Source organism: Diabrotica virgifera, chromosome 6 (genome assembly GCF_917563875.1).
Source record: "Diabrotica virgifera virgifera chromosome 6, PGI_DIABVI_V3a".
NCBI classification, from domain to species: domain Eukaryota; kingdom Metazoa; phylum Arthropoda; class Insecta; order Coleoptera; family Chrysomelidae; genus Diabrotica; species Diabrotica virgifera.
Genome location: NC_065448.1, coordinates 40,924,966 through 40,951,709, shown reverse-complemented (window position 1 = coordinate 40,951,709; position 26,744 = coordinate 40,924,966). Strand labels below are relative to the sequence as shown.

Below are 26,744 nucleotides of genomic sequence, written 5' to 3'. Positions count from 1 at the left end.
TTTGTCGACAAAATATTAAATAGGCATCACATCTTTATAATCCTTCTAAGTTTGATTAATGTCTCATGATTATTTTAGTTGTTATTGCGACTGTAAATTGTTAATTAACAATTGAATTGTTGCTAACATATTTTTTTAATTATCACCGGCTACTGCAGTTATAATCTATACCAAGAAAGCTTTTATTTCACCAAGTTATTTAATTATTGATAAATAATTACTTGCCCAAAAAATTTATTTGAAAACTCGAGATTTTGTTGGGAAAATCCACATTTTCCGAAGAAAATTTTCGTCGGAGTAAATCGAGAAAAACATGCCTCTAGTAGAATTAAATTGGGGTGAATTTTTATTTGAGTGTTTTTGGTGTAAAGTTAAAATCTTCGGAGTTATAGATCAATAATTGAAAAAAACACGATTTGGGGGCGCCATTTTGTTAATAAAAAAAGTAGCACACTATCTGCGGACTTTGCATAGCTATATTATTAATATATAGTTTCATAATATTCAATTCCAGTAATAAAATTGCTGGTAAATAACCTTTCTTTGTACTTTACTAATTAGACCAGCGTATTATTTTTTTTTTTCAAAATTTAAAGATTATGCAAAAAAACGAAAAATTTATATTTTGTCGATAAAATATTAAATAAGCATCTCATCTTTATAATTTTTATAAGTTTGATCAATGTATCATGATTATTTTGGTTATTATTGCGATCGTAAATTGTTAATTAACAATTGAATTGTTGCTAAAATATTCGTTTAATTTTCACCGGCTTCTGGAATTACAATCTATACCAAGAAAGCTTTGATGTCACTAAGTTATTTAATTATTGATTAATAATTACTTACTTAAAACTTTATTTGAAAATTAGAGATATTGTTGGGAAAACCCGCATTTTCCGAGGAAAATCTTCGTCGGAGCAAATCAGAAAAACATATCTCTATGCAGAATTTAATTGCGGTGAATTTTTATTTGAGTGTTTTTGTTGTACAGTTAAAATCTTCGGTTAAAAAAGTAGCACACTATCTGCGGACTTTGCATACCTATATTATTAATATGTGGGATCTTATAATTCGATTCCAGCAATTAAATTGCTGGTAAATAACTTTTCCATGAATTTTGCTAATTAGCCCAGAGTATTTCTGACTTTTATCTATTTCTGTCTTTATTAATAACCATTTTGTCTCCGTTTCAGTATTTTGCAGAATTGGTTCTTTAACATTCATTAATCGGTTATTAGTTTCATCTGTCAGGCGTTGTTTTATGAGTGGGTTTCTTAGTTTACTTGTATCGATTTTTACATCTGTTGTTCTTCGTTTTTGTTTTAACTCGTATCTTCTTAAGAAAATTTTTTAATAAAATTTACATATTGTACATATATATTTTAATTCTTCTTATTTTTGATTTTTAGGTATGCAAATTTGAAGTATCCAATGTAGGTACCACATCACAAAAGGCGTTTTGGAATTCAAGCGGAATTCAGAATGAAATAGTCATATCCAGGCCGGCATGTATCCAACAAAATGGAACGTTGATTACAAGAATATGTAAGAATGGTAAATGGATACCAGACATCGCCAAAACGGTATGTCCACAAGTAACAGGAATGAGACGAACATGCCCTCCGAAATTCCAAGAAACTCCAACCAGTTGCCTATTTATAGCACCCGCTCAAACATGGGGGCATATTTGTAATTCGAAAACTTTAGACACGGAACCTAATCAAACTTCTATAAAAGACGATCTTGTATGGATACCTTACAAAAGATTAAGACCATACGGTCCGTTTGAATCGGTCGCTTTTGGTGACAAATATGGTACTCCATTTGATAAACACATAAGTGCTACGTTGAGTCATCCCAATTTTTTTGACAAGAACTGTTTGGTTGCTAATAGTGTATCAAAAGAATATTATCCTGAGTTTTGTAATAACACGCATGGATATGTTTGTGATTTTTCTAAGGAGCTGACAAACTCTAAATGCCCAAAAAACTGTATCAGCGCTGATTATATTTCCGGTTCGTGTTACTGTAAATTTGAACATGATTGTCCAAATCTTGCTAGAGTTGATAATATTTACGATCTTACAGTTCTTCAAGATATTATACGTCATGATGATGATGACGATGTTTGCTATGTTGGGAAAGGTAGTGACCCAGATAAATCTTTTGCAGGATTAATGCAGTCAATAAGCAAAAACAGTTGGAGCTATACAGACGAAAACTTAACCTGCAATATGTGTCTTACTACTAGGTATAAATCTCCAACAAGGCATGAGTCACAGATGGTCTTAGCCTTTGATGAAGCTACTTCCGGTTTGTGTCTTACAGTCTATCATCCTGAAAGTTTATTCAACAAAGGTCTTGACCAGACAATATATTGTTTTACTGACGCAGACGCATATGAGTTGAAAAAAAGAAAAAAAGTGTCATTTTTGTTTGCAAATAGAGATACCACCGAACCTTACAATGTATACGAAGTGGACTTAGAAGAATATATTGGATTTTATTGGTGCGAAGGTTTTACAGATATGGACGATAACGACGAAAATAAGGTAAATTCAAACCGTGTTTTGGCTTATAAAACCAAGACAGGTAGTGAATTTGCTGCAAGACTGGTAATAAAAAGTATTTGTATCTTATTTCCTTGTGATATAGCTTATGAAATTGACTTCAGAGCTATACTTAGAAAAAGTGTTGGAGATTTTCGGCAAGAAGTTCGAGTTATGGAGATTTACAGTTTTAACTTTGAAACTATAGATATTTTACTCCATGTAACCACTAAAGACACAAATAATGTCATGGAAAATTACAAGTATGTTTGTGACCAAATAAAACAAAAGGAGGAAAAAAACGAGCTAACTATTAACTACATTAGAAGTTCTGAATATTGCTTACCGGAAAAATCGGCAGGACTAGACTGGCCTCTTACACCTATGGGCCAAGGAGCAGTTCCAGAACAACTATGCCTGCAACATAACTCACTGCCAGTGGTACGGTATTGTCGCGGTAATTTTTTAACTGGTGCAACCTGGCAAGATGTGATAGGAAGTTGTGCTTCCAATGCTGCGATTCCTGAGAGTACTAAGTATTTTTATGGTGCTTTAAACAAAAGTGTGAGTGACGAAACTATCACTAACATTACTAATATTATAAGAAATAATCACGATCTACCAGTTATATCAATTTACTATGCTGCAAAGTTTTTGGATAAGATATATTCACAGACAAACACAACAATTCGTAACTCGATTAATAGTACCATAGACCTAACAGACAGTATTCTTGATGTACAAAAGGAAAAGTTGGTTTCTTCACAAGAACTCTTAAATGTTACCGATGATTTAATTGATTTAGTTGAAAATATTCTTACGAGTACTACTATTGAAGACGATCATTTAATTTTGCAAAGAAACAATGTTATTATACATGTAACCAACCCTGTGTTAAGCGGAGTTGGTGGAGTGGTGGTTTATCAACCAAGTGGAGAAGCTCCGTATGTTGAGGATCTTCCTAGAAACAGTACCTTTCTCGATGTTAAACCAAATGCATTGATTGCTTTGCTTATACCAGAAGAAATTATACATTATAGAAACGGTTCAAATATAACGCTATTAGTGACAGTTTATTTTAAGGACGCTTTTTTTGAAAGCAGCTATACTAAGAAGCCTTCAGGTCCAGTGATAAGTGTGACTATACCTGAATTTGGAGGGTATCTACCTGCACCTATACCGATTTTATTCGATGTTACTAATTTCACCGATACACCAGAATGCGTCTTCTGGGACTATGGCAAGAAGACCGTAAGGAAAAAAGGTCATTGGTCTAGACTTGGAGGAACATACGTTGGACAACTGAGTAATATAAGTACTTATCATATTTGTATGTACTCCCATTTAACGCACTTCTCTCTTTTAAGAGAGTCATTGGGCGCTGATATAACTGAGACAAATTATATTATTCTTGACACTATAACAATAATTGGTGATGTTATGTCAGCACTTGGTGTAAGTGGAATCTTTGTGACAGCAATGATGTTCAAGAAATGGCGTAAAAAACCAGGAACAACTATCTTGTTACATCTGTCTGTTTCTATATTTCTGGAAACCATTTTGATGCAATTGACTGATTTGAATATGTTTTCACTGCCTGATGCTTGCTCAGTTTTTGGTATTTTTATACACTATATGGTCATTAGTAAATTTTGTTGGATGCTGGTCTATTCGTTCTTGCAGTATATGAGATTTGTAAAGGTACTATCTATCTTGCCTGATAATATAGTACTTAAATCGACTATTTTCGGATGGGGATTTGCTATCATCCCAGTGAGCATCACAAACATTTGTTCAGCTACATATACAATGAGAAAACACAACTACTGCTATCCTGAAGGAATCTATCTTTATTTAGGTATCGGTTTACCAGTTATATTAATTATATCAATAAACACATTCGTATTTTTTACTGTAATGAGGGAAGTCACTTCAAATTCGGTCGAATCTCATGGAAGTAAGGAAAATGTTCAAAAATTACAAATACAACTTGGTTTTCTCTTATTTTTCGTGTTGGGCATACCTTGGATATTTTGGGTTTTTGCCAATTTAATCTATATTCAGTGGTTAAAGGTAATTTTAATCTATATATTTTCCATCACTTCAAACATTCAAGGATTTATATTGTTTTTGTTTTATGTTGTTTTTAATAGTGAAACTAGACTGGCCTGGCAAAAATATTTTATACACACTAGGCCTAAGTCTTTCTCCATTAGTACCAAAACCAGCAGTAGATCTTAAGTAAATGTTTATTTAAATGTACAAATATATTTTAATCTCAAAATTTTGTAAATTATTATTTATATCATTCACCTACTATTAAACTGACAAATTTTAATATGCGTATTTATTGATCTATTTAAGAAACTGTATAAGGGTTAATACCTGATATACTCTGGCACTGGTACACTCAGGAAATATACCTAAATGAAAACGATAAGCATAAAAAGGTGTTGCAATAATGATGTCAGAAAAATGAAAAATGCTCAATTAGGTACAATGGGAGGCAACATCTAAACGAATTATATGGGCGAGATTCAAGACAAAAGACTACAACATATTAGTAATCAACGTTTACTCACCCCAAACAAAAGTAATGAGGAAGAGAATGATGATTTCTATGAGCAGCTCCAAGAAACATACGACAATGTAAATAATAAATACAAATGATATATAAAAATGGTAATTATTGGAGGTATGAACGCCAAGGTAGGGATACATGATAATACAGGATATACATGATAATACAGGACATAAATCAGTTATAGGGAAGGAAGGATTAGGAGAAAGAAATGATAATGGACGTCGACTGATACAGTTTTGTGAACAAAACGAGATTATAATAGGTGGAAGTATGTTTAAGCACAAAAAGATACACAAGGAAACGTGGAGATCTCCAGGAGGAAAATATAGAAATCAAATCCACCATGTTCTGATCCAGTCAAAATGGAAAAGTTGGCTACTAGATGTTAAGAGTCTACGAGTAGCAGATGTGGGATCAGACCACATGTTAGTAAGGGCCAAGAACAAAGATAAAATTAACCAAAGATAAAAACCGGAAGGTACGCAGAAGATGGAAGATACAATGTCGAAGCTTTTAATCAAGAAAACACAAGAATTAAATTCACAGACAGACTGAAAATAAACCGAACAGCATTACCACAAAATGAGGAAACAGTGGAAGAAATATGGAAGACTGTATATGCAGACAGTAATTTCTCTTTGTAAGTATCTGCATATGCAGTGGTGTCCACGAATAAGGACATACTGTCAAAAACTGGAACAAAACGATTGGGATGAAAAATCGAGAAAACAAAAAATGGATAACCCGAGACACATTACAACTAATAGACGAAAGAAAAAACTAAAAGAAGAAATGTTACAAAATAAAGCAATCGAAGAAGGAAAAGTGCTAGACAAAACATACAACGAAAAAAATACAGCAGTTAAAAACCAAGCCAAGAAAGATAAAAATAAATACGTAAAAGTGATATGTTGAAAATGTCAGAAAAAGCTGCGCAAGAAATCGACCTTAGAACACAATACACCATCATCCGAAATTAGACAGGGAAAACACTAAAAAGTAATAAACAAATCAAAGATAAACAAGGAAATATAATAAAAGTAAAACACGAAATAATACAAAAATGGAAAGAACACTTCGAAAAAATATACTCCAAACACGAGGCAACATCAGATATAAACGAAGAAAATGTAATACAGGAGTTAAACATTGGCACAGATGAAATTACGAAAGAAGAAATACAAAATACATACACTGCAACAACTAAAAAATGGCAAATCTGCTGGAAGTGATCACATACAGATAGATTTAATAAAGGCTGACCTAAACGAATCAGTAGAAATGTTACACAAACTCCTTAAAAGATATGGAACGACGAGGAGCTCCTAAAGGAATGGAACGAGGGTGTAATCATCAAGATACCAAAAAAATGCGTTCTAAGTAAATGTGAGAATTGGCGAGCAATAACACTAATAAGTGCCACATCCAAAATAATGTCCAGGCTCCAAGATCATATTGAATAGCCTGAAGCCAGAGCAAGACAAGAAATTAAGAAGCAACTAAGCAGGCTTTCGCGCTTAACGCTCCACTATCGACCACATTATTATGGATATACAAATTTTATACTTTAAGAATTATAAGAGACTAAGTTTCCACTCTAATGGCATATAACATATCCCACCAGAATGAAAACAATGGGAACCTTCTCTGGTTACACCTCCGAGGCTTCTACAATTTGCAAGCCATACGGATGCTGAGACTAAGGAAGATGAGGGAATTCTACAATTTACAATTCACGTCACATCTGCTCAGCGCGGTAAAGTTCCAACGAGACTGGTTCCCTTCATACTCCACACAGAGTAAATGTAAATCAAAAATGAATAACCATTTTCAATTTCGTTGCAAAAAGAAAATACAGCCGAACCATATTCCAGTCCAATCAGAGAGTGCTGCAAGCACCTCTACCGGTTTCGAAACTTATTAGTCTCTCATCAGGAGGCACATATGCTGCTCTCCCTGATCCAACCAAAACAAACCCCAGCGTGCAGTCCCGAATTGCAACGAACGAAATAGCGGCAACTGCTAGCAAAAGACTCAGTTTTCACTCTAATGGCATATAACATATCCCACCAGAATGAAAACAATGGGAACCTTCTCTGGTTACACCTCCGAGGCTTCTACAATTTGCAAGCCATACGGATGCTGAGACTAAGGAAGATGAGGGAATTCTACAATTTACAATTCACGTCACATCTGCTCAGCGCGGTAAAGTTCCAACGAGACTGGTTCCCTTCATACTCCACACAGAGTAAATGTAAATCAAAAATGAATAACCATTTTCAATTTCGTTGCAAAACGAAAATACAGCCGAACCATATTCCAGTCCAATCAGAGAGTGCTGCAAGCACCTCTACCGGTTTCGAAACTTATTAGTCTCTCATCAGGAGGCACATATGCTGCTCTCCCTGATCCAACCAAAACAAACCCCAGCGTGCAGTCCCGAATTGCAACGAACGAAATAGCCGCAACTGCTAGCAAAAGACTCAGTTTTCACTCTAATGGCATATAAAATATCCCACCAGAATGAAAACAATGGGAACCTTCTCTGGTTACACCTCCGAGGCTTCTACAATTTGCAAGCCATAGGGATGCTGAGACTAAGGAAGATGAGGGAATTCTACAATTTACAATTCACGTCACATCTGCTCAGCGCGGTAAAGTTCCAACGAGACTGGTTCCCTTCATACTCCACACAGAGTAAATGTAAATCAAAAATGAATAACCATTTTCAATTTCGTTGCAAAACGAAAATACAGCCGAACCATATTCCAGTCCAATCAGAGAGTGCTGCAAGCACCTCTACCGGTTTCGAAACTTATTAGTCTCTAATCAGGAGGCACATATGCTGCTCTCCCTGATCCAACCAAAACAAACCCCAGCGTGCAGTCCCGAATTGCAACGAACGAAATGGCATAGATGCCCTAGCGGCAACTGCTAGCAAAAGACTAAGTTTTCACTCTAATGGCATATAACATATCCCACCAGAATGAAAACAATGGGAACCTTCTCTGGTTACACCTCCGAGGCTTCTACAATTTGCAAGCCATACGGATGCTGAGACTAAGGAAGATGAGGGAATTCTACAATTTACAATTCACGTCACATCTGCTCAGCGCGGTAAAGTTCCAACGAGACTGGTTCCCTTCATACTCTACACAGAGTAAATGTAAATCAAAAATGAATAACCATTTTCAATTTCGTTGCAAAACGAAAATACAGCCGAACCATATTCCAGTCCAATCAGAGAGTGCTGCAAGCACCTCTACCGGTTTCGAAACTTATTAGTCTCTCATCAGGAGGCACATATGCTGCTCTCCCTGATCCAACCAAAACAAACCCCAGCGTGCAGTCCCGAATTGCAACGAACGAAATGGCATAGATGCCCTAGCGGCAACTGCTAGCAAAAGACTAAGTTTTCACTCTAATGGCATATAACATATCCCACCAGAATGAAAACAATGGGAACCTTCTCTGGTTACACCTCCGAGGCTTCTACAATTTGCAAGCCATACGGATGCTGAGACTAAGGAAGATGAGGGAATTCTACAATTAACAATTCACGTCACATCTGCTCAGCGCGGTAAAGTTCCAACGAGACTGGTTCCCTTCATACTCCACACAGAGTAAATGTAAATCAAAAATGAATAACCATTTTCAATTTCGTTGCAAATCGAAAATACAGCCGAACCATATTCCAGTCCAATCAGAGAGTGCTGCAAGCACCTCTACCGGTTTCGAAACTTATTAGTCTCTCCCGAAACTTATTAGTCTCTCCTGATGAGAGACTAATAAGTTTTGAAACCGGTAGAGGTGCTTGCAGCACTCTCTGATTGGACTGGAATATGGTTCGGCTGTATTTTCGTTTTGCAACGAAATTGAAAATGGTTATTCATTTTTGATTTACATTTACTCTGTGTGGAGTATGAAGGGAACCAGTCTCGTTGGAACTTTACCGCGCTGAGCAGATGTGACGTGAATTGTAAATTGTAGAATTCCCTCATCTTCCTTAGTCTCAGCATCCGTATGGCTTGCAAATTGTAGAAGCCTCGGAGGTGTAACCAGAGAAGGTTCCCATTGTTTTCATTCTGGTGGGATATGTTATATGCCATTAGAGTGAAAACTTAGTCTTTTGCTAGCAGTTGCCGCTAGGGCATCTATGCCATTTCGTTCGTTGCAATTCGGGACTGCACGCTGGGGTTTGTTTTGGTTGGATCAGGGAGAGCAGCATATGTGCCTCCTGATGAGAGACTAATAAGTTTCGAAACCGGTAGAGGTGCTTGCAGCACTCTCTGATTGGACTGGAATATGGTTCGGCTGTATTTTCGTTTTGCAACGAAATTGAAAATGGTTATTCATTTTTGATTTACATTTACTCTGTGTGGAGTATGAAGGGAACCAGTCTCGTTGGAACTTTACCGCGCTGAGCAGATGTGACGTGAATTGTAAATTGTAGAATTCCCTCATCTTCCTTAGTCTCAGCATCCGTATGGCTTGCAAATTGTAGAAGCCTCGGAGGTGTAACCAGAGAAGGTTCCCATTGTTTTCATTCTGGTGGGATATGTTATATGCCATTAGAGTGAAAACTTAGTCTTTTGCTAGCAGTTGCCGCTAGGGCATCTATGCCATTTCGTTCGTTGCAATTCGGGACTGCACGCTGGGGTTTGTTTTGGTTGGATCAGGGAGAGCAGCATATGTGCCTCCTGATGAGAGACTAATAAGTTTCGAAACCGGTAGAGGTGCTTGCAGCACTCTCTGATTGGACTGGAATATGGTTCGGCTGTATTTTCGTTTTGCAACGAAATTGAAAATGGTTATTCATTTTTGATTTACATTTACTCTGTGTGGAGTATGAAGGGAACCAGTCTCGTTGGAACTTTACCGCGCTGAGCAGATGTGACGTGAATTGTAAATTGTAGAATTCCCTCATCTTCCTTAGTCTCAGCATCCGTATGGCTTGCAAATTGTAGAAGCCTCGGAGGTGTAACCAGAGAAGGTTCCCATTGTTTTCATTCTGGTGGGATATGTTATATGCCATTAGAGTGAAAACTTAGTCTTTTGCTAGCAGTTGCCGCTAGGGCATCTATGCCATTTCGTTCGTTGCAATTCGGGACTGCACGCTGGGGTTTGTTTTGATTGGATCAGGGAGAGCAGCATATGTGCCTCCTGATGAGAGACTAATAAGTTTCGAAACCGGTAGAGGTGCTTGCCGCACTCTCTGATTGGACTGGAATATGGTTCGGCTGTATTTTCGTTTTGCAACGAAATTGAAAATGGTTATTCATTTAAGAATTATCTTGGAATAAGCTAGTGAATGACAAAAAATATAAATATAATGCTTATTGACTTTCAAAAGACCTTCGATGGTATAATCATGGAACAAATGTGGAAGATTCTAAATCTATAGGGTGTCAATTTGAAAAGTTGCCACCCCCTATAATTTGGTCCCTATAGAAAATCTAAAAATATACAAAAACACGTCAAATTTATTTGTGAGTAGGACATTTTGTACACCAGTTTTCAACTAAATTACATTAACCCTCTAGCGGGGGCGGACACAACCCCCAAAATCTTTAATGGAAAGGGGGGTTGAGTGATACCTCCTTTTAAAGATCGTTCGATTACCTTTTCAAAAATACCACATACATTATATTTCTTTTCAGTACTTTTGGAAAAATCAAGTGATACCGTACATATAGGTATTAAGTATTGAGTTCAGAACTCCAAAACTTTTTTTGGAGTATTGAACTTCAAATTGAATTTTTTTTGGGTATTGGAGTATTTAGAGTATATTTTTGAAGTATTTTTGGAAAAATCAAGTAAAATCGTAAAGATATTAAGTATCGAATTCAGAACTCCAAAATTTTTTAGAGCAATGAGTCCAAGATTTTTCCAAAAGTACTAAAAAGAAATATAAGGTATGTGGTATTTTTGAAAAGGTAATTGAATGAACTTTAAAATGAGGTATCACTCAACCCTTCTTTCCATTAAAGATTTTGGGGGTTGTGTCCGCCCACGCTATAGTGTTGATGTAATTTATTGAAAAGTGGTCTACAAAATGTCCCCCTTACAAATAAATTTTACGTGTTTTTGTATATTCTTAGATTTTTTATAGGGACCAAATTATAGGGGGTGGCAACTTTTCAAATTGACACACTGTATAGGGACTATCAATGAAATACATTAACCTGGTCAGACTATTCTACAGAAAATGCTAAACACGCTATAAAAAATGCTAAAATTAGAAAAGCGAAAAAAAATTGTGGTCCAGATGATACACCAACTGAGTTGCAGAAACTGATAGATGAAGATAACGTAAAAGTAGTAGTAAGACTTTATGCAATAGATAATACCGGAGTGATTCCAAAAGATTGGCTCAAATCCATCTTTGTCGCAATCCCTAAAAAACACAATGCAAGAAACTACTCAGAAAACCGATTAATTAGTCTAATGAGCCATACTCTAAGATTTTCCTAAGAATACTTTACAACAGAATTAGACGCAAATGAGAAGAAGATCTCGAAGATACCTAATTTGATTTTATAAATGCTATGGGAACCAGGAAGGAACTTTTTGCGCTAAATATTGCTGCTAGAATTTAACAATGCCTATGGAATTGGTCCAGATGAGGTGGAAGCTGATCTTGCTGGTTTTAGGTCCTTTCTCACTTCTGAAAGGATTATACACCTGCAAAAATCAAGGGAATGTCACCGAAATTACTATTCCGCGTCTCTCCAAAACGAAATTTTTAAACATCACGACGTGTTCTGAGCGACTAGAATCCTCAAATTGTTTAAGTGATAACAGCTTTAGCATGGTTCTGATTAATATTCGTTCTATAAGATACAAAACTGATGAATTGTTTTTGTTCCTAGAGGAATTGGGATTTCCCCCGGTAGTTGCGGTTACAGAGCACTGGCTTGAAGTTAAAGAGCCTTTTTTGTAGAAAAATACACCAAAATTGCTAGGTATGATCGTCCAAACTCAGCTCATGGAGGCACCCTGATTCTTTCTATGAGCAATGATTTTTCTTTGGAAACAAAGTATGACTTTCTGTTAAGTGAAGCCTTCTTTGAGTTTTCTTTACAATAAGAATCTAAATCTTTATATTATTTGCATTTATAGATCACCTGACTCTTCCGTGGAACTATTTTTTCAGAACCTTCTAAATTTGTTAGATGACCTACCCCATAAAAGTAGAAAAATTTTATGCGGGACTTTAACATTGATTATGCTGCTGCTGGTGCTACACAAATATCCTTGATCAACATATTTGAATGGTATGGTCTAACAATGCACATTGATTCTCCTACAAGGATTACAAAAACTTCATCTACCATAATTGATTATACTGTCTCAGATTTCTCACCCCTTGATGTCCACTCTACAATTATTAATGATGGACTATCTGATCATGAAGCAGTTTATACGAAGTTTAATATCTTTAGCAAACCACACTCGAAAACCCGACGTTTAGGCAGGATCTTGTCTACCCGGAACTTTCGTAATTTCCAAAATTTATGCTTAACCTCTGAGTGGCGCTTTCCTGCTATGGACGTGGATAATAATTTCAGTGATTTTTTTAGATAAGCTTGTCTGTATCTTCAATAAAGCATTTCCTTTAATTTCAATTAAGCCAAAACATCGCAAACCCTGGACTACTAAAGGTATCCGAATATCTTCCAAGAATATGCGTTCCCTACTCTACATCAAGAAATTTACTACCAACGTCTATATCACTGAATGTATCACCAAGCACAGATCAACCTATCTTAAACTTATAAAATCAGCTAAAAAATTCTACTACCAAACCGTCTGGGAAGTTCTAAAAGTGTTGCAAAAGAAACTTGGTCCATAATAAACGATCTTCGAAATAAAACCCACACTGCTCAAACATTTTCCCTTCCAGACCCTGAAAATCTAAATGAATACTTTGTTAATGTGAGTAGAAATATTACATCAACTATTTTGCCACAAAAAGATCCCATTTCCTATCTCCACAATTCAAGAAAGGTCTCGAATTCATTCTTTATAAAACCAGTCGATAAATCTGAACTGATCCAAGCAATCAATATTATCAAAAGCAAATCTTTCTGTAGTACTGATGGCTATCGATAAAAAAATTTTCTAATCTCCCAGGAAATGTGTTGGAAGTCCTCATCTCACTGATTAATGATTCTTTTGAGAAAGGCAAATTTCCAGAGTGCCTAAAGACTGCCATCATTATTCCTCTTTATAAGGGTGCGGGTGGTGAAATATTTAATACCTACCTGCAATTATAGACCTATTGCACTACTACCGGTACTCTCCAAAATTATTGAGAGACTCATAAAAGCCCGACTTATGTCCTTTTTCGTTGAAAACAACATGTTATCACAAAATCAGTTCGGCTTTTTAAATAATAAATGCACCACTGATGCCATGTTTTCTGTACTACATGAGGTTTATCAAGCACTGAACAATAATCTTCACACTGCCACCGTTTTTGTGACTACGCCAAAGCTTTTGATTGTGTAAATCACAACATTTTGATAAAAAAACTAAATTTCTACGGAATTCGAAGGTATTTCTTTGAATTGGTTCCAATCTTACTTGTATGATAGGAAACAACTGGTTAGAGCAAATGATACAGACTCTAGTCTCAAAAACCTTGTATGTGGGGTACCTCAAGGATCAGTATTGGGTCCTCTACTTTTCCTTATCTTTATTAATGACATCACTAGTTTAAAAATCGAGAAAAAATCTTTCTTTTTGCTGATGATACCAGTATCACTTGGAGCAACTCAAATATTGCAACTCTTCATGCCACTATAATTTCTGATCTACTTACAATAAAAACCTGGTCTGACTCTAATTTACTCTCGTTTAACGTAGATAAAACAGTAGCATTATCTTATAAATGAGCTCTTCAACCCTTACCTCTTAATAATAGCCAGATCAGTACTGTTGATTCTGTAAAATTTCTTGGTATTTTTTTAGACAGCCACCTTAAATGGTCCCTCCATATTAATTTGTTAAGGAAGAAACTATCTTCAGCTTGCTATGCTATAAGATGTGTTTCGAATGAACTCAATTTAGCATCTTCCAAAATAACATATTTTCTTTGTTCTAGTCACATCTTCGTTATGGAATTCCTTTTTGGGGGTTCTGGTACAGCTGCCCAATTCGATGTTATTTTCAAATTACAAAAAAGAGCAATTAGATATCTGTTTGGCCTCAGAAGAACAACACATTGTAGAAGTTACTTCAAAGATCACAGAATTTTAACCCTTCCATTTTTATATATTTTAGAAACTGTTTGCTTAATTCGTAAACATCTACATGTCTTTCCACCAAGACCTAATCATGACTACTTCACGAGAAATTCTACCTTTGACGTCTATTTACCGACCCCGTCATCTGAGTTAGTAAAGAAATCTATATTATATTCCGCAAAAAAACTATACAACCATCTCCCTCTAGAACTTAAATCTGCAGCATCTTTCCCCAAATTCCGTAAACTGACAAAAGCCTACCTATCCGAAAGACCATATTACGCAGTAGAAGATTTTCTTAATCAATAACTAAGAAATTACAGTACCCTTTGCACAAGTAGTATTTTTATTATTATTTTTCATCTATATTTGGGTGTCATATGCAGCAGCTTAACTTTTAAACTTAATTACTAGGTAGACTATGCAATTTGAAATTTATTTAAATTTTTAAATTTTGCAATTGATTAACTGTTTAACTTCATTATTATTATTTTTGATTATTTATAAATTGAATTGTTATTGTTTTGTCTTTCTTGACTTTTTGTAAGCTTTGTCGATAAAATTGTACAATTTTTCATGACAATAAAGCATATTTCTATTCTATTCTATATCCTATTACAAAAATTCCTTGACCAAAGAAAATATGTATTTTTGCATGTTTCGTGGATTTTGAAAAGGCATTCGATAAAGTTCAGCATGTAAAATTAATGCAGATACTGAAAAATATAGGAATAGATGGCAAAGATATTCGTGTCATTAAAAATTTGTACTGGAATCAAACTTCTATCGTGAAAATTTGTGATAACTACACCGATAAAATCTCCATACAACGAGGAGTCAGACAAGGTTGCGTGTTGTCGCCAACATTGTTCAATATTTTTTCGGACCAGGTATTTAAAAAGGCACTTGAGAGAGAGCTATATGGAATAAAAATCAACGGGGAACTACTTAATGTGATTATATACTCAGACGATAGAGTAATAATTCTGTCAGATAATATTGAAGGTGTCCAAATTCTGCTTGATTGTATTCACGAGGTAGGAGAGGAAATGGGCATTAAAATAAACTCAAACAAAACCAAATTTTTAGTTTTTAGTCGTGACCCACATCCAGATGCAGAGCTTTAATTAAATGGAGTCCAAGTTGAGAAAGTTCACAAAATGAGATATTTAGGAACTGTGATAACTATAACGGACCAGCTAGATCCAGACATAGAAATAAAACGTAGAATAGCAATGACTTAAACTTAGTGTTGCCCAAAATCGGTCTTGGTCTTGCAGTCTTGGTCTTGTTCTTGCATTTTCGCAAGACCAAGACCAAGACCAAGACCGCCTAATTTTAGCAAGACCAAGACCAAGACTTACCCTGCAAGATTTGAGCAAGAACAAGACTAACCCTGCGAGACTCTTGCGTCTTGCAGTTAGAATCGAGTGTCATTTAGGTAGTATAATATTTCGGGTATATGTATAGATGCATAGAGACTCTTTGAGACGCAAAAAATAATAATATGTACCTAACAAAAATTTGTAAAATTGGACTTATGCGCATTACGAACAATACAATAAGCATACATAGCGAATCAAAATATCGATTAAAAGAACATTTGCACATTTTATACGTACTCAGAGGTCATAAGTACAATGTAAAAACAAAACATTTTGAGCATTCTGCCCCAGCAGACGATTATTTTTTCACTCTGAAATTAATTGTCCAGATTTTGTAATAGCCGCCACAACATTTTAAAAATATTATGTTATCTCAGCTTAGCTGACAAAAAATTAAAAAATATAATACATATTACAAATTTTATCGGCCTATGGACTAACATTGTTTGTGCTGAGTGTGCGATATCGGTTACACACCAAAATTTTCTGAAAATGCGCGGCTATTTTCGACTAACTATCGATAACAGTCTATTTCTATTATATTTTAACATAATGAACAATAAACAATAAGTTTCTTTCTTTGATATGCATATCCTTCGGCATGGATGACACCAAAACATGTCTAACAGACACATGTCTGTTAATCGCGAAACAGATTGTGTTACCTATTCAGTTTTCGGTATGCTTACGGCTTACCTTTGATAGAGAAATTTAAACTCATTATTGTTTTTAATCGCGCAGCAGACTACAAACAAAAAATTAACAGTTTAAAAGGAATTTCATTGACATTTTCGCATTTTAAACTTACTGAAGTCTCTATTTTCATGCTTTTGTAAATTACTTTAATCATTGTAGTATTTGTTATTCAAAAGTAACGATACATATTAACAGATAATTCCGGCTACTCTATAAACAAAATACAGAAATATTTAAAGTATTTAACGAAATAACGGTAGGGTATTAGACTATTGGACTAGGGAAAGTAACAATATCCTACTTAGGGTATTGGATAGTAACGAGTATAAAGAATTGTCATCATCATCAATGGCCTTACACCTCTTCGTGAGTCTTTGCCGCGTTTACTATTGACTTCCATGTTTGTCGGTCCTGTGCCACTAATTCCCATTGTCGCAATCCCATTTTCTCTAGATCTTCTATAAAGAATTGTACTTTGTATTAATTCCTGGTCAAAAAAAAATTAATATAAAGATAAAGTCTTAGTAACAGTAACATCAAAGCAATTGCGTACTGTTCTGTAATTTAATTTGTATTGTATTTTATTTTTTATTTAAATAAATGGCAAATTGTATGTCTTTTATTCCATCTCATATAAGGTGAGGGTCGATCAATTCCTTTCTAGACAGATAGTCTTTGAAATACAGTCAGTCAACTTTATGTCATTGATTTGGTTTTTTGTATTTTAACCATGCTTTAGTTTTGGCACATGTAAGCTTATTAAATGCAAACGTTTATTAAGAAACCGACTCCCGTGGGTCATGGATAGCTCAGTTAGTTAGAGCATTAGCACGGATCGCTTAGATCGTGCCGATCGTGGGATCACACCTTACCCAATGTCAGTTTAGACGTTTATTAATTTTATTGGTCATTACTATGGCTATGTTAATTCAAGATTAAAATGTGCCTACTCTGTTACACTGTACAGATTCTAAAGGTGCCGGTGGGGGATGGCGTCTATGCGTAGTGTTATAGTCGGTGTAAAGCGAGGGCGTATTCGAAATGATGAAATAGCAAATAATATAACATTTGTTATTTCATGATTTCCAATACGTTCTCTCTCTCTTACACCGACTATAATACTGCGAATAAACGCCATCCCCCATCGGCACTTGTAGAATCTGTGAAACGTAAGTTGTAACTGCGAGACTTGCAAGACTCTTGCTGCAAGACCAAGACCAAGACCAAGACCGAGAGTGCAAGACCAAGACCAAGACCAATACCAGGTGTATTGGCGCAATACCAAGACCAAGACTCTCTCAGTCTCGTCTTGGTCTTGCATTTGGGCAACACTACTTAAACTACTTTTATTAAAATGAAGTCATTCTTTTGCAATAATCATCTCAGTTTAGAACTAAGACAAAGAACGGTTAAGTGCTATGTTAGGTCTGTACTTTGTATGGTGCAGAAGTGTGGACGCTAAAGGTATCGATCATGAACAGAATTGAAGCATTGGAAATGTGGATTCATATACGGATGCTGAAGTTGAACAGCAAGAAAAGCTGATGAAGAAGTGCTAAGGAGGGTCAACAAAGATAAAGAACTGCTAAAGACTGTTAAACACCGGAAAATTTCTTATCTGGGACATATAGTGAGGGGAAATTAATATAAAATATTACAACTGATCCTTAAAGGCAAAATAGGGGGCTGTAGAGACGTAGGAAGAATACAAGTTTCTTGGTTAAAAAACATTCGTGAATGGACTCAGATATCAAATGCATGACAATTATTCTATATTGCAGAAGATCGAGAAGCCTTCGCAATGGTGATCGTTAGGGAGCGGATTTTATGCTAAATGCATATTGCATGCATATTTCGCATATTTGAGAACTTTAATAAATGTTGCATATTTTTAAAGAACTATGCATATTTTGTGCCTATTTAAAAACATTTAAGTCCAAAAAAAAATTTTTTTTTGACACAAAATTTTAAATTTTTTAATTCGACACAAAATATTTCCCTGCACAGGCTGTCGTATCTATTAATTCAAGATCTACCTGAAGCGAGACAGCTCATTCACTGCCTTTTCATTTTTTTCTTAAGAAAATACCCGATCTTTACACAAAGTACTTATAATGCTGATTGTAGGATGTTAAAATGATGAAGGACGGTTTACCGGGAAATCCGAATTTTATTTACTTTTATTATATTTAGTACAATTTGTATCCCAATTTAGTAGGTAGGTACCTATAATTCTGGTGATTCTTTTAAATCCCCTATTGTTAAGAGAATTTACACCTTTAACCATAGGTTTACGATTTTCTAACGAAAATTGAAATATTCATGCTTTAGATCAGATCCCGTCTTTAAAACTTTGAAGGAAATATGCGAAATTTTTAAAGAAAATTTTGAAATTGATTTTGGTGCAGAATTTTCGGCTTTAACAAGTTATTTTAAAAACGCCCCAATTACTTCTGTTGATGTTAAAAGGAGTTTTTCAAGGTATAAAAATATTTTATCTGATCAAAGAAAATGTTTCCTCGTAAAAAATTTGGAAAAACACATTGTAGTGAATTATAATCGAAGATAATATGTATTGTTTTATTTTAAATAGGTAACTATTGGTATCAGTTTTTGTAAAAAATGTGAATAAATTGCTTATATAAAAAATAATGATTTTATTTGAAAGATAATAAATAAGATTGCCGCCCACCTCCTATAAAAGAACCCCCCAGGAATAGAATAGAACAGAAAATTTGTGGTTTCTCCAAATGCGCATTTTCTGAATTTTTGTGCATATCTTGCGCATATTTCTTAATTTTTTACTGCATATATATGCGCATATTTCATCAAAATTGATCGCATATAAATCCGCTCCCTAGTGATCGTCAACGTCGGATAACTCTGATATGGCACGTGAATAAGAAGAAGAATTTATAAATATATAAACTAATTTTCTTTTAAAGAAAAACGATCTAAAGCATCTCTATATCTGGTAAAAATAATTTTTATATATTAGGCTATTTCCAATAAAAAAATTTTAATAGTTACTAAAAAGTTAGTCAATATTATTTGTCATAAATTATTACTAGATAGTAAAAGTAGGTACTTACAAAAAAATGAGTTTCTAATAAAACCTAAGAAAGTTCACTTAACCTTGTCTCATATTATAAACCAACAAATGCACTAAACAAATTGTAGATCTTCGCAACCTACTCTTAAATTAGGGTTTGTTCGCGTATTCAAATCACTCTTTTGTTGCTGCTGGTTATCCTATAGTTAGACATAATTGCATTACGGTGATCCTAAATTCCCCTAGATGATCTACATTTCACAATAGAACAATACCAAACAGTTGCAAGCAAGTTTATTTTTTTTACTTTTATGTTATTTATTTTGAAAGGGCTTAAAATACTTAAAACATTTTATAGATATTTTATTTTAAAAGAGCTAAGAACAGACATGGCGTTTATAGACCTTAGAAAGGTATACGACACCGTGCCAAGGAGAGAACTATACAAAGCAATGACAAAAATAGGGATACCGCTAATCTAACGCAAGCAGTTAAGAACGCAAGAGTGGAAATGAAGTCAAAATATAATAATCCGAAACAAGACAGTTGCCAACTTCAAAACAACAAAAGGAATACTACAGGGATTCCTAACGTCACCAATCCGAAGCAAGACAGTTTCCAACTTCAAAACAAAAAAAGGAATATTACAGGGATGCCTAACGTCACCAACTTTATTTAAAATATTTTTAGAACATGCACTAACAACTTCTTCTTCTCGTTGTCCTAATGGCCTATAAGAGCGTCGGACTTTGGTATCACCTATCCATCTTTTACCCATTTCTTCCACGCCTTCCGGTCTCCTGCCATTTCCTTCATCTGTTGCACTGTTTTCCCTCTCTTTGTCCCGATTTCCTCGATCTGCTCCATCCACCCCTTTCTAGGTCTGCCCCTTCTTCTTTTTCCCTGTCTTTTGGCATCTGTCACCTTCTTTACTAGTATGTTCTAGTTCATCCTAGTTATATGTCCAAACCAATTCAGTTTTCTTTTTTCAATTTTTTTCTCTATTGGTTCCTGACTTAGCACGTTTCTGATGTTTTCGTTCCTTTCACTGTCCATCTTGGTCTTTCCAGCTATTTTTCTCAGCTGCTTCATTTCTGCTGCATTTATGGCACTTTCATGTCTTTTATTTGTGACCCATGTCTCGCTTGCATATGGAAGAGTTGGTACTGTGATTGTATTATATACATGCATTTTTGTTTCCTGGCTGATTTTTCGTTTTCCCAGTATCGTATTATTAATCGCATAATATATTTTCGTACCTTTATTTGTCCTATTTGCAATTTCTAGGTCTAGTTTTCCGTCGTTCGATATTATCGTGCCCAGGTACTCGTAGACCGTCACCCTCTCCAATTCTTGTCCTTTACAGAACACTCGTGTTTCGCCTTCAATCTCCTGCTCCTGCTGACCTATTTTCATCGTCTTGCATTTGCTGATGTTTATTTCTAATTTCATTTTCTCTATTTCCTTAGTCCATACATCAGTTAGTCGCTGCATTTTTCTCAGGTTGTCTGCTAAGAGAACGACGTCGTCCGCATACAATAATCCTTCTATCATAACTGGTGTTAGGTGCGTGTAGCCTATTATTGTTTTTAAGTGGTTTGTTCTTCTTTTTAATTTTTTAAATAATTTATCCATAATTATGACGAATAGGAGTTGGCTTAGGCTACCTCCCTCTTTTATACCCTTATTTATCCTAAATTCTAGTGATCTGCTACCTCCCATTTGTACTTTTCCCACCACTCTGCTGTATCTACTTTTAATTATCTCTAATAGTTGCCTTGTTATTCCCAGCTCCTCCATAGTATTCCACAATACTTTCCGGTCTACTGAGTCGAACGCTGCTTTAAGGTCTATGAAGGTCATATATATGTTTGTTCCCCGATCATTATTTTTTTCTATTATATTTCGTAGTATGCTTATGTTGTCTACTGTTTGCCTTTTGGCTCTGAATGCTGTTTGTTCTTCTTCAAGTTTTTCTTCTAACTCTGTTCTTAATCTTCTTTCTATTATTCTCGTATAGAGCTTGAACACTATTGATGAGAGGCATATATCTCTACAGTTTCCACAGATGGATTCTTCTCCTTTCTTGTGAATTGGGATCAGTAAGTTTCCTTCCCATTCTCTCGGAATTTTGTTTGTTCTCCATGCTTCTCTCATTATTTCCAGCAACCACTTCTTTCCTTCTTTCCCTATCCATTTTATCATTTCGGGATCAATTTTATCTGCTCCGCTCGCTTTTCCTATTTTTATTCTACTTATCGCTTCTTCCAATTCTTCTGTACTTATTTCTTCCATTTGGTATTCGTCTGCTGCTGTCTGCTCTATGGTTCTCTCTGTCTCTATTTCTTCACTTTCTTCGCCCATATATTTCTCTTCATAATAATCTCTCCATACCTCTAGTATCTCTGTTGTATTTGTCTTTAGTTTGTTGTGTTTGTCTTTTACTCCTCTGAGTTCTTTTCTTTTCTTTCCTCTTAGGCTCCTTACTTTATTCCAGAAGCATCTGTTGTTGTCTCTGTAATTTTGGTTTAGTGATTCACCGAACTTCTTCCAACTCTCTTTCTTTCCTTTTCTAAAGTTCTTTTACTGTGTTTCTTATGTGTTTTAGTTATTCTTTTTTATCTTGTTCCTCTCTTGTACTATTGTATTTTTTCCATGCCTTTTTCTTTTTCCTCACTTCTTCCTGTATATCTGCATTCCACCATTCCGTCTTTTTGTTTAATTTTCTGACTGTTAGATTTCCTCATATCTCTTCTGCTTTCTTCATTATTATCTCTTTAAATTTTTCCCATTTTTCCTCCATATCCATTTATATTTTCATTCTCTACTCCATTTTGAACTCCTTATTAGTTTCTTCTTGATATCTCCCTTTCTTTTGCTCATCTTTTAGCTTTTTATGGCTATTCTGCTGTATTCTATCTGTTCTTGTTGTACCGGCTTTCGCCATGTCATCTCTGCCATCAGTCTGTGATCAGTTCCGATCTCTGCTCTCTGTTCTGTCCAGACTTGTTTTATATTTTGTTTTATTTCTTGCGTGTAGACTACGTAATCTATTATGCTTTTTGCATCTCTGCCTTCTGCTACAAATGTATATTTATCTTGTAGTACTTGCTGTGTAAACGAGTTTCCTATTAATAGGTCATTCACTAACAACTTGGAAGGTCAAAATGTAAGAGTATGGGTATACTGATAAGGGGCGATTATCTCTACACATTGTGTTTCACAGAAGACCAGGTGGTGATAATTCAAAGTGAGAAAAATATCAGTTACGTGGTAATAAAACTAAAAGAGAAATGCAGAAACGTATGGACCTGAAAATAAATATGAAGAAAACGGAATACTTATCAATATCGGAAGAAGACGTTAAACATTTGGAAATAAAAGAACACATAAAAATAAAAGGAACGGATAATTTTAATATTGGGTTGTACAATGTTGAAAAACGGAACAACAGAAAAAGAGATAAAAAGAATGTATGTGTACTTTGTAAGCACGTAAGAAGTTATACTTCTATTATATGATTTCAACGAAATCAATATACCTACTTTAAACAGTTTATTTATATTTTATTTAAATATTAAACTAATTTTAATACTCACTACTCTCCAAAAATTTTTATTAAAACAATGCCAAAAATTAAAAAAATTAAAGAATAAAACACACGCAAGCACATTGAAAAATGAAACAAAGAAATGATTTCTGAACAATAATTGTTGACAAAAATTTTAACTAAATACGTATTTATGAAAAAAAAATATAATAAATATACTTACAATCATAAAATGTATAAAAAAAATTTAAAAAAATAAAAATTTGCATTGGGAATTGAACCTGCGTCTATAAGATTGTTAGATTTTGAACTCACCGCACGCAGAACTTAGCTAGCGAGACATTTGAATGATTTGGGAAGATATGGCAACTAAACGTTTTAAACTTTTTTGACAGTTGCTTATTCTCTTAATTTAATTAAATAAGTTTGATTCTTGCGGAATTAAAATATTAAAATACAACAAAATATAGACTAATAAAGCAATTTATTAGATATGAAGATTGGTAGATATTGTATTGGTAATCAAATTATGTAAATCAAAGCATTACCTACTATATGTACCTACATTTTCCAAATAGGTATGTAGGTCCTAATCTTTTATTACAATACTGAAACATTTAAAATTACGTACCTGTTGCTTTTAAAAACTGTTTAAAAAGTCACTACAATTATAAACTTACTTTTTGTGTCTGTCCTCACAACAATAAATACTAATATACTACATTAGTGGAGTCACTAAAGGTGGATATGAGCTATTACCTCCGATTTCGTTGAACCTCCATCGATTTGCATGAAAATTGGTGAGTGGTTAGAAGATATCTCAAGGAACAAAGGTGGCATGGTGTCAACTTGCGCTTTTACCCTGGGGGTGGATGCCCTTCTCGAGGGTGAAAATTATTTTATTAAAATTAACCCCATAATTCGATCGAGGGACAAATTTCAAGCAAAATTTGTTATATAAAGTTATTAAAATAAATCAAAACATTTTGAGTTATTAAAGATCAAAGATTTTAATTTTTCTTGAGAAAAATGCATGTTTTTAACCAATTTTTCATCAATAACTCAAAAAGTGTAAGTCTTTACAAAAAAGTTATTATGATCAAAATTGAAGCTAATAAAAATGAAATAAGCCATTACTACAAAAACCTTTTAATGTCAACTAAAAGTGAGTTATAGGTAATTGAATGTATATTTTTTTCTGCGAGTAAAAAACTCATAAGTATTCAAGCTGAAATAACGGGAAATTGATGCATTTTATAACATAAACATATTAAACATCTGTCAAAGTACTTAAAAATATCTATTAAATGAGCCCCCAAACATGTTGATAGCGTTAAAATTTATGCTCCAAAATTTTTTCAAAATTTATCTTTTAAAAATTTTTCCAAACAATGTTATTGTTTTTTTTTAATAACTCCATTCGTATTTACGATATCAGGTTCATCTAAAACCTGTTTGAAAGCCAATTTTAAGTGCTATTTAAACACGTTGAACCTAATCTTTTAAACCCCTTACTTTTTTTAAAAATAAAAGGTTAAATGACCCCGCTTGCATGGTTCACACAACAAAATTAAAGATTTCAACGTTGCTATCTCGGTCATTTTTTACTCTATAGAAAAAGTAAAACAGGTAAAATATTTGACACAGAAAAACTAAAATTTGGTTATATATAATTTTTTACGTATATTGAGTAGTTTTGGAGTTATTATCAAAAGAATATGAGTATTACAACAATTTTAAAAATTATGATTTTTTTAAATTCTATCTTTTTTTCAAAAATATGCATTCTAAACCGGTCAAAATTATCGAACACATTACTTATGCTAATATAAAGAAGTTCTTGTGAGGATTACTATAAATTTTAATTTTTGTGGAAATGGCGTCTGTTTTATTTTTCACTTTTTCCTAAAAAATTTGAAACGGTCCTTTTATTTTCATTATAACTTGCTTAATTGCGACGCTCTTACCTTGTTCTGAAGCTTATTTGATAGGTATTCCGAAGTACTTTGGCAAATGTTTAGCAGGAATATTTTATACATTGCATCGTTTTCCCGTTATTTAAGCCTGAATACTTAGATTTGAGTACTCGTCGAAAAAAATACACATGCAATTGCCAATAACTCACTTTGAACTTACATTAGTTTAGTTATTTATGTAAGGAATGTATTCAGTTTTTTATTATCTTCAATTTCAATAATAATAACTTTTTTGTAAAAGCTTATAGTTTTTGATTTATACGTGAAAAACAGATTTAAAACATGCATTTTTTTACGAAAAAATAAAACCTTTGGTCTTTAATAACTCAAAAAGTGTTGATTTATTTTAATAACTTTATATAACAAATTTTGCTTATAATTTGTCCCTCTATCGACTTATGGTATTATTTTTAATAAAATAATTTTCACCCCCGAGAAGGGGTGGCATCCACCCCAGAGTAAAAGCGCAAGTTGGCATCATGTCACCTTTGTTCCTTAAGGTATCCTCTAATTACTCACCAACTTTTATGAAAATCGATGGAGGTTCAACGAAACCGGAGGTGAAAACCTTCAGTGACTGCACTAATACAATTTGTTTACCCATAACCATTGACGTATTAATAAAATAACCGACATATTGAACAATTGTCGACAGATCATTGTAATTACCCAATCAGAGGACGTATAACGTTTAAGCTGCGCCGGGTGCCAAGATTTTGATGATTTCGCGCACATATAAATTTATTCCCAACGCGCCTAAAGAAGTATAACTTCAAAAATAGATTAGTACAAACAAGATCTTATATAAGACAACACCATAGTGTAATGTGGTGAATAAAAACATAAAAAAATAAACAAAGAAGCATTCTGGCGACCGAAATGGAATACTGCAGAAGATGCTGTGATCTGACCAGAAGAGACAGAATATCAAATGAAGACAGATCTATAAAAATGATGTCGAATAGTTAGATATAGAAATTTAGTTTGGAACCACTTCAGAATCTAATTCGGATCGAAAAAAGTAATAAAGTATGTTTACTCTGGCTGCTTGAATATATTGGTTTTAAAGAAAATTAAGAAGTGGAACTACCTGGAAACAAGGGGCAAAAAAAACATACGACATACATAGACCCATATTTGTCGTTGAAATAGTAGGAAGCACAGCCAAAAGAAAGATATCGGACTGGGTGGAACGGATGAATCGCAACCAGTGGTATAAAAAAATGGGCCTTAAACATTTGAAGGCTTTTATGCATAGCCTTTCGAAAAAATGATTCAAGCAACGGTTTGCGAATTATTATAGGTCTCCTTATAGCAGCGGTCCGCAACCTTTTTGATATTGAGACCCCAAAATTAAAAAAAGAGTTATGAGCGACCCCAGAAAAAAAATCACTAAATTAACAAGTGCAAAGGTTGGTTCAGGTCGAAATTAAGGTAAACTTAAATTATCCTACATGTTGTACTTAGCTGTTTTTATTTCGTAGATTATGTTGAAGAGTTTATTTATTTTGGAAAGTAATATTAGAGCAAACTATGCACTTAACATAATATTTATGATGGCATTAAATGAGACAAGCAAATATTTTAACATTTTATTAAAAAAAAATACAGTCGGAAAAATTAAAGAATACCCATGAACGAACATATAAAACACGCTGTATTTTCCTGTCACCGTGTCACAAAGAAAATTGCCCAGTG

The 26,744-nt window shown here is 34.2% G+C and overlaps 2 protein-coding genes across 2 annotated transcripts in view; one reads left to right on the top strand and one right to left on the bottom strand.

Annotated features, from left to right (window-relative positions):
• Positions 1-4,890, top strand: part of LOC114333550 (adhesion G-protein coupled receptor G6) — a 50,190-nt gene extending 45,300 nt beyond the window's left edge. Inside the window, exon 2 of the mRNA XM_028283439.2 lies at positions 1,413-4,890. Within this exon, the coding sequence (XP_028139240.1) occupies positions 1,413-4,793 (3,381 nt within the window). The 3' untranslated portion in view covers positions 4,794-4,890. The remainder of the gene's footprint in view (positions 1-1,412) is intronic.
• LOC114333545 (aminopeptidase N) overlaps positions 1-19,699 on the bottom strand; it is a 237,685-nt gene extending 217,986 nt beyond the window's left edge. The window contains exon 1 of the mRNA XM_050652739.1: positions 19,561-19,699. The gene's annotated coding sequence lies outside the window, so the exon portion shown is untranslated. The remainder of the gene's footprint in view (positions 1-19,560) is intronic.
• Between the last annotated feature and the right edge of the window lie 7,045 nt (positions 19,700-26,744).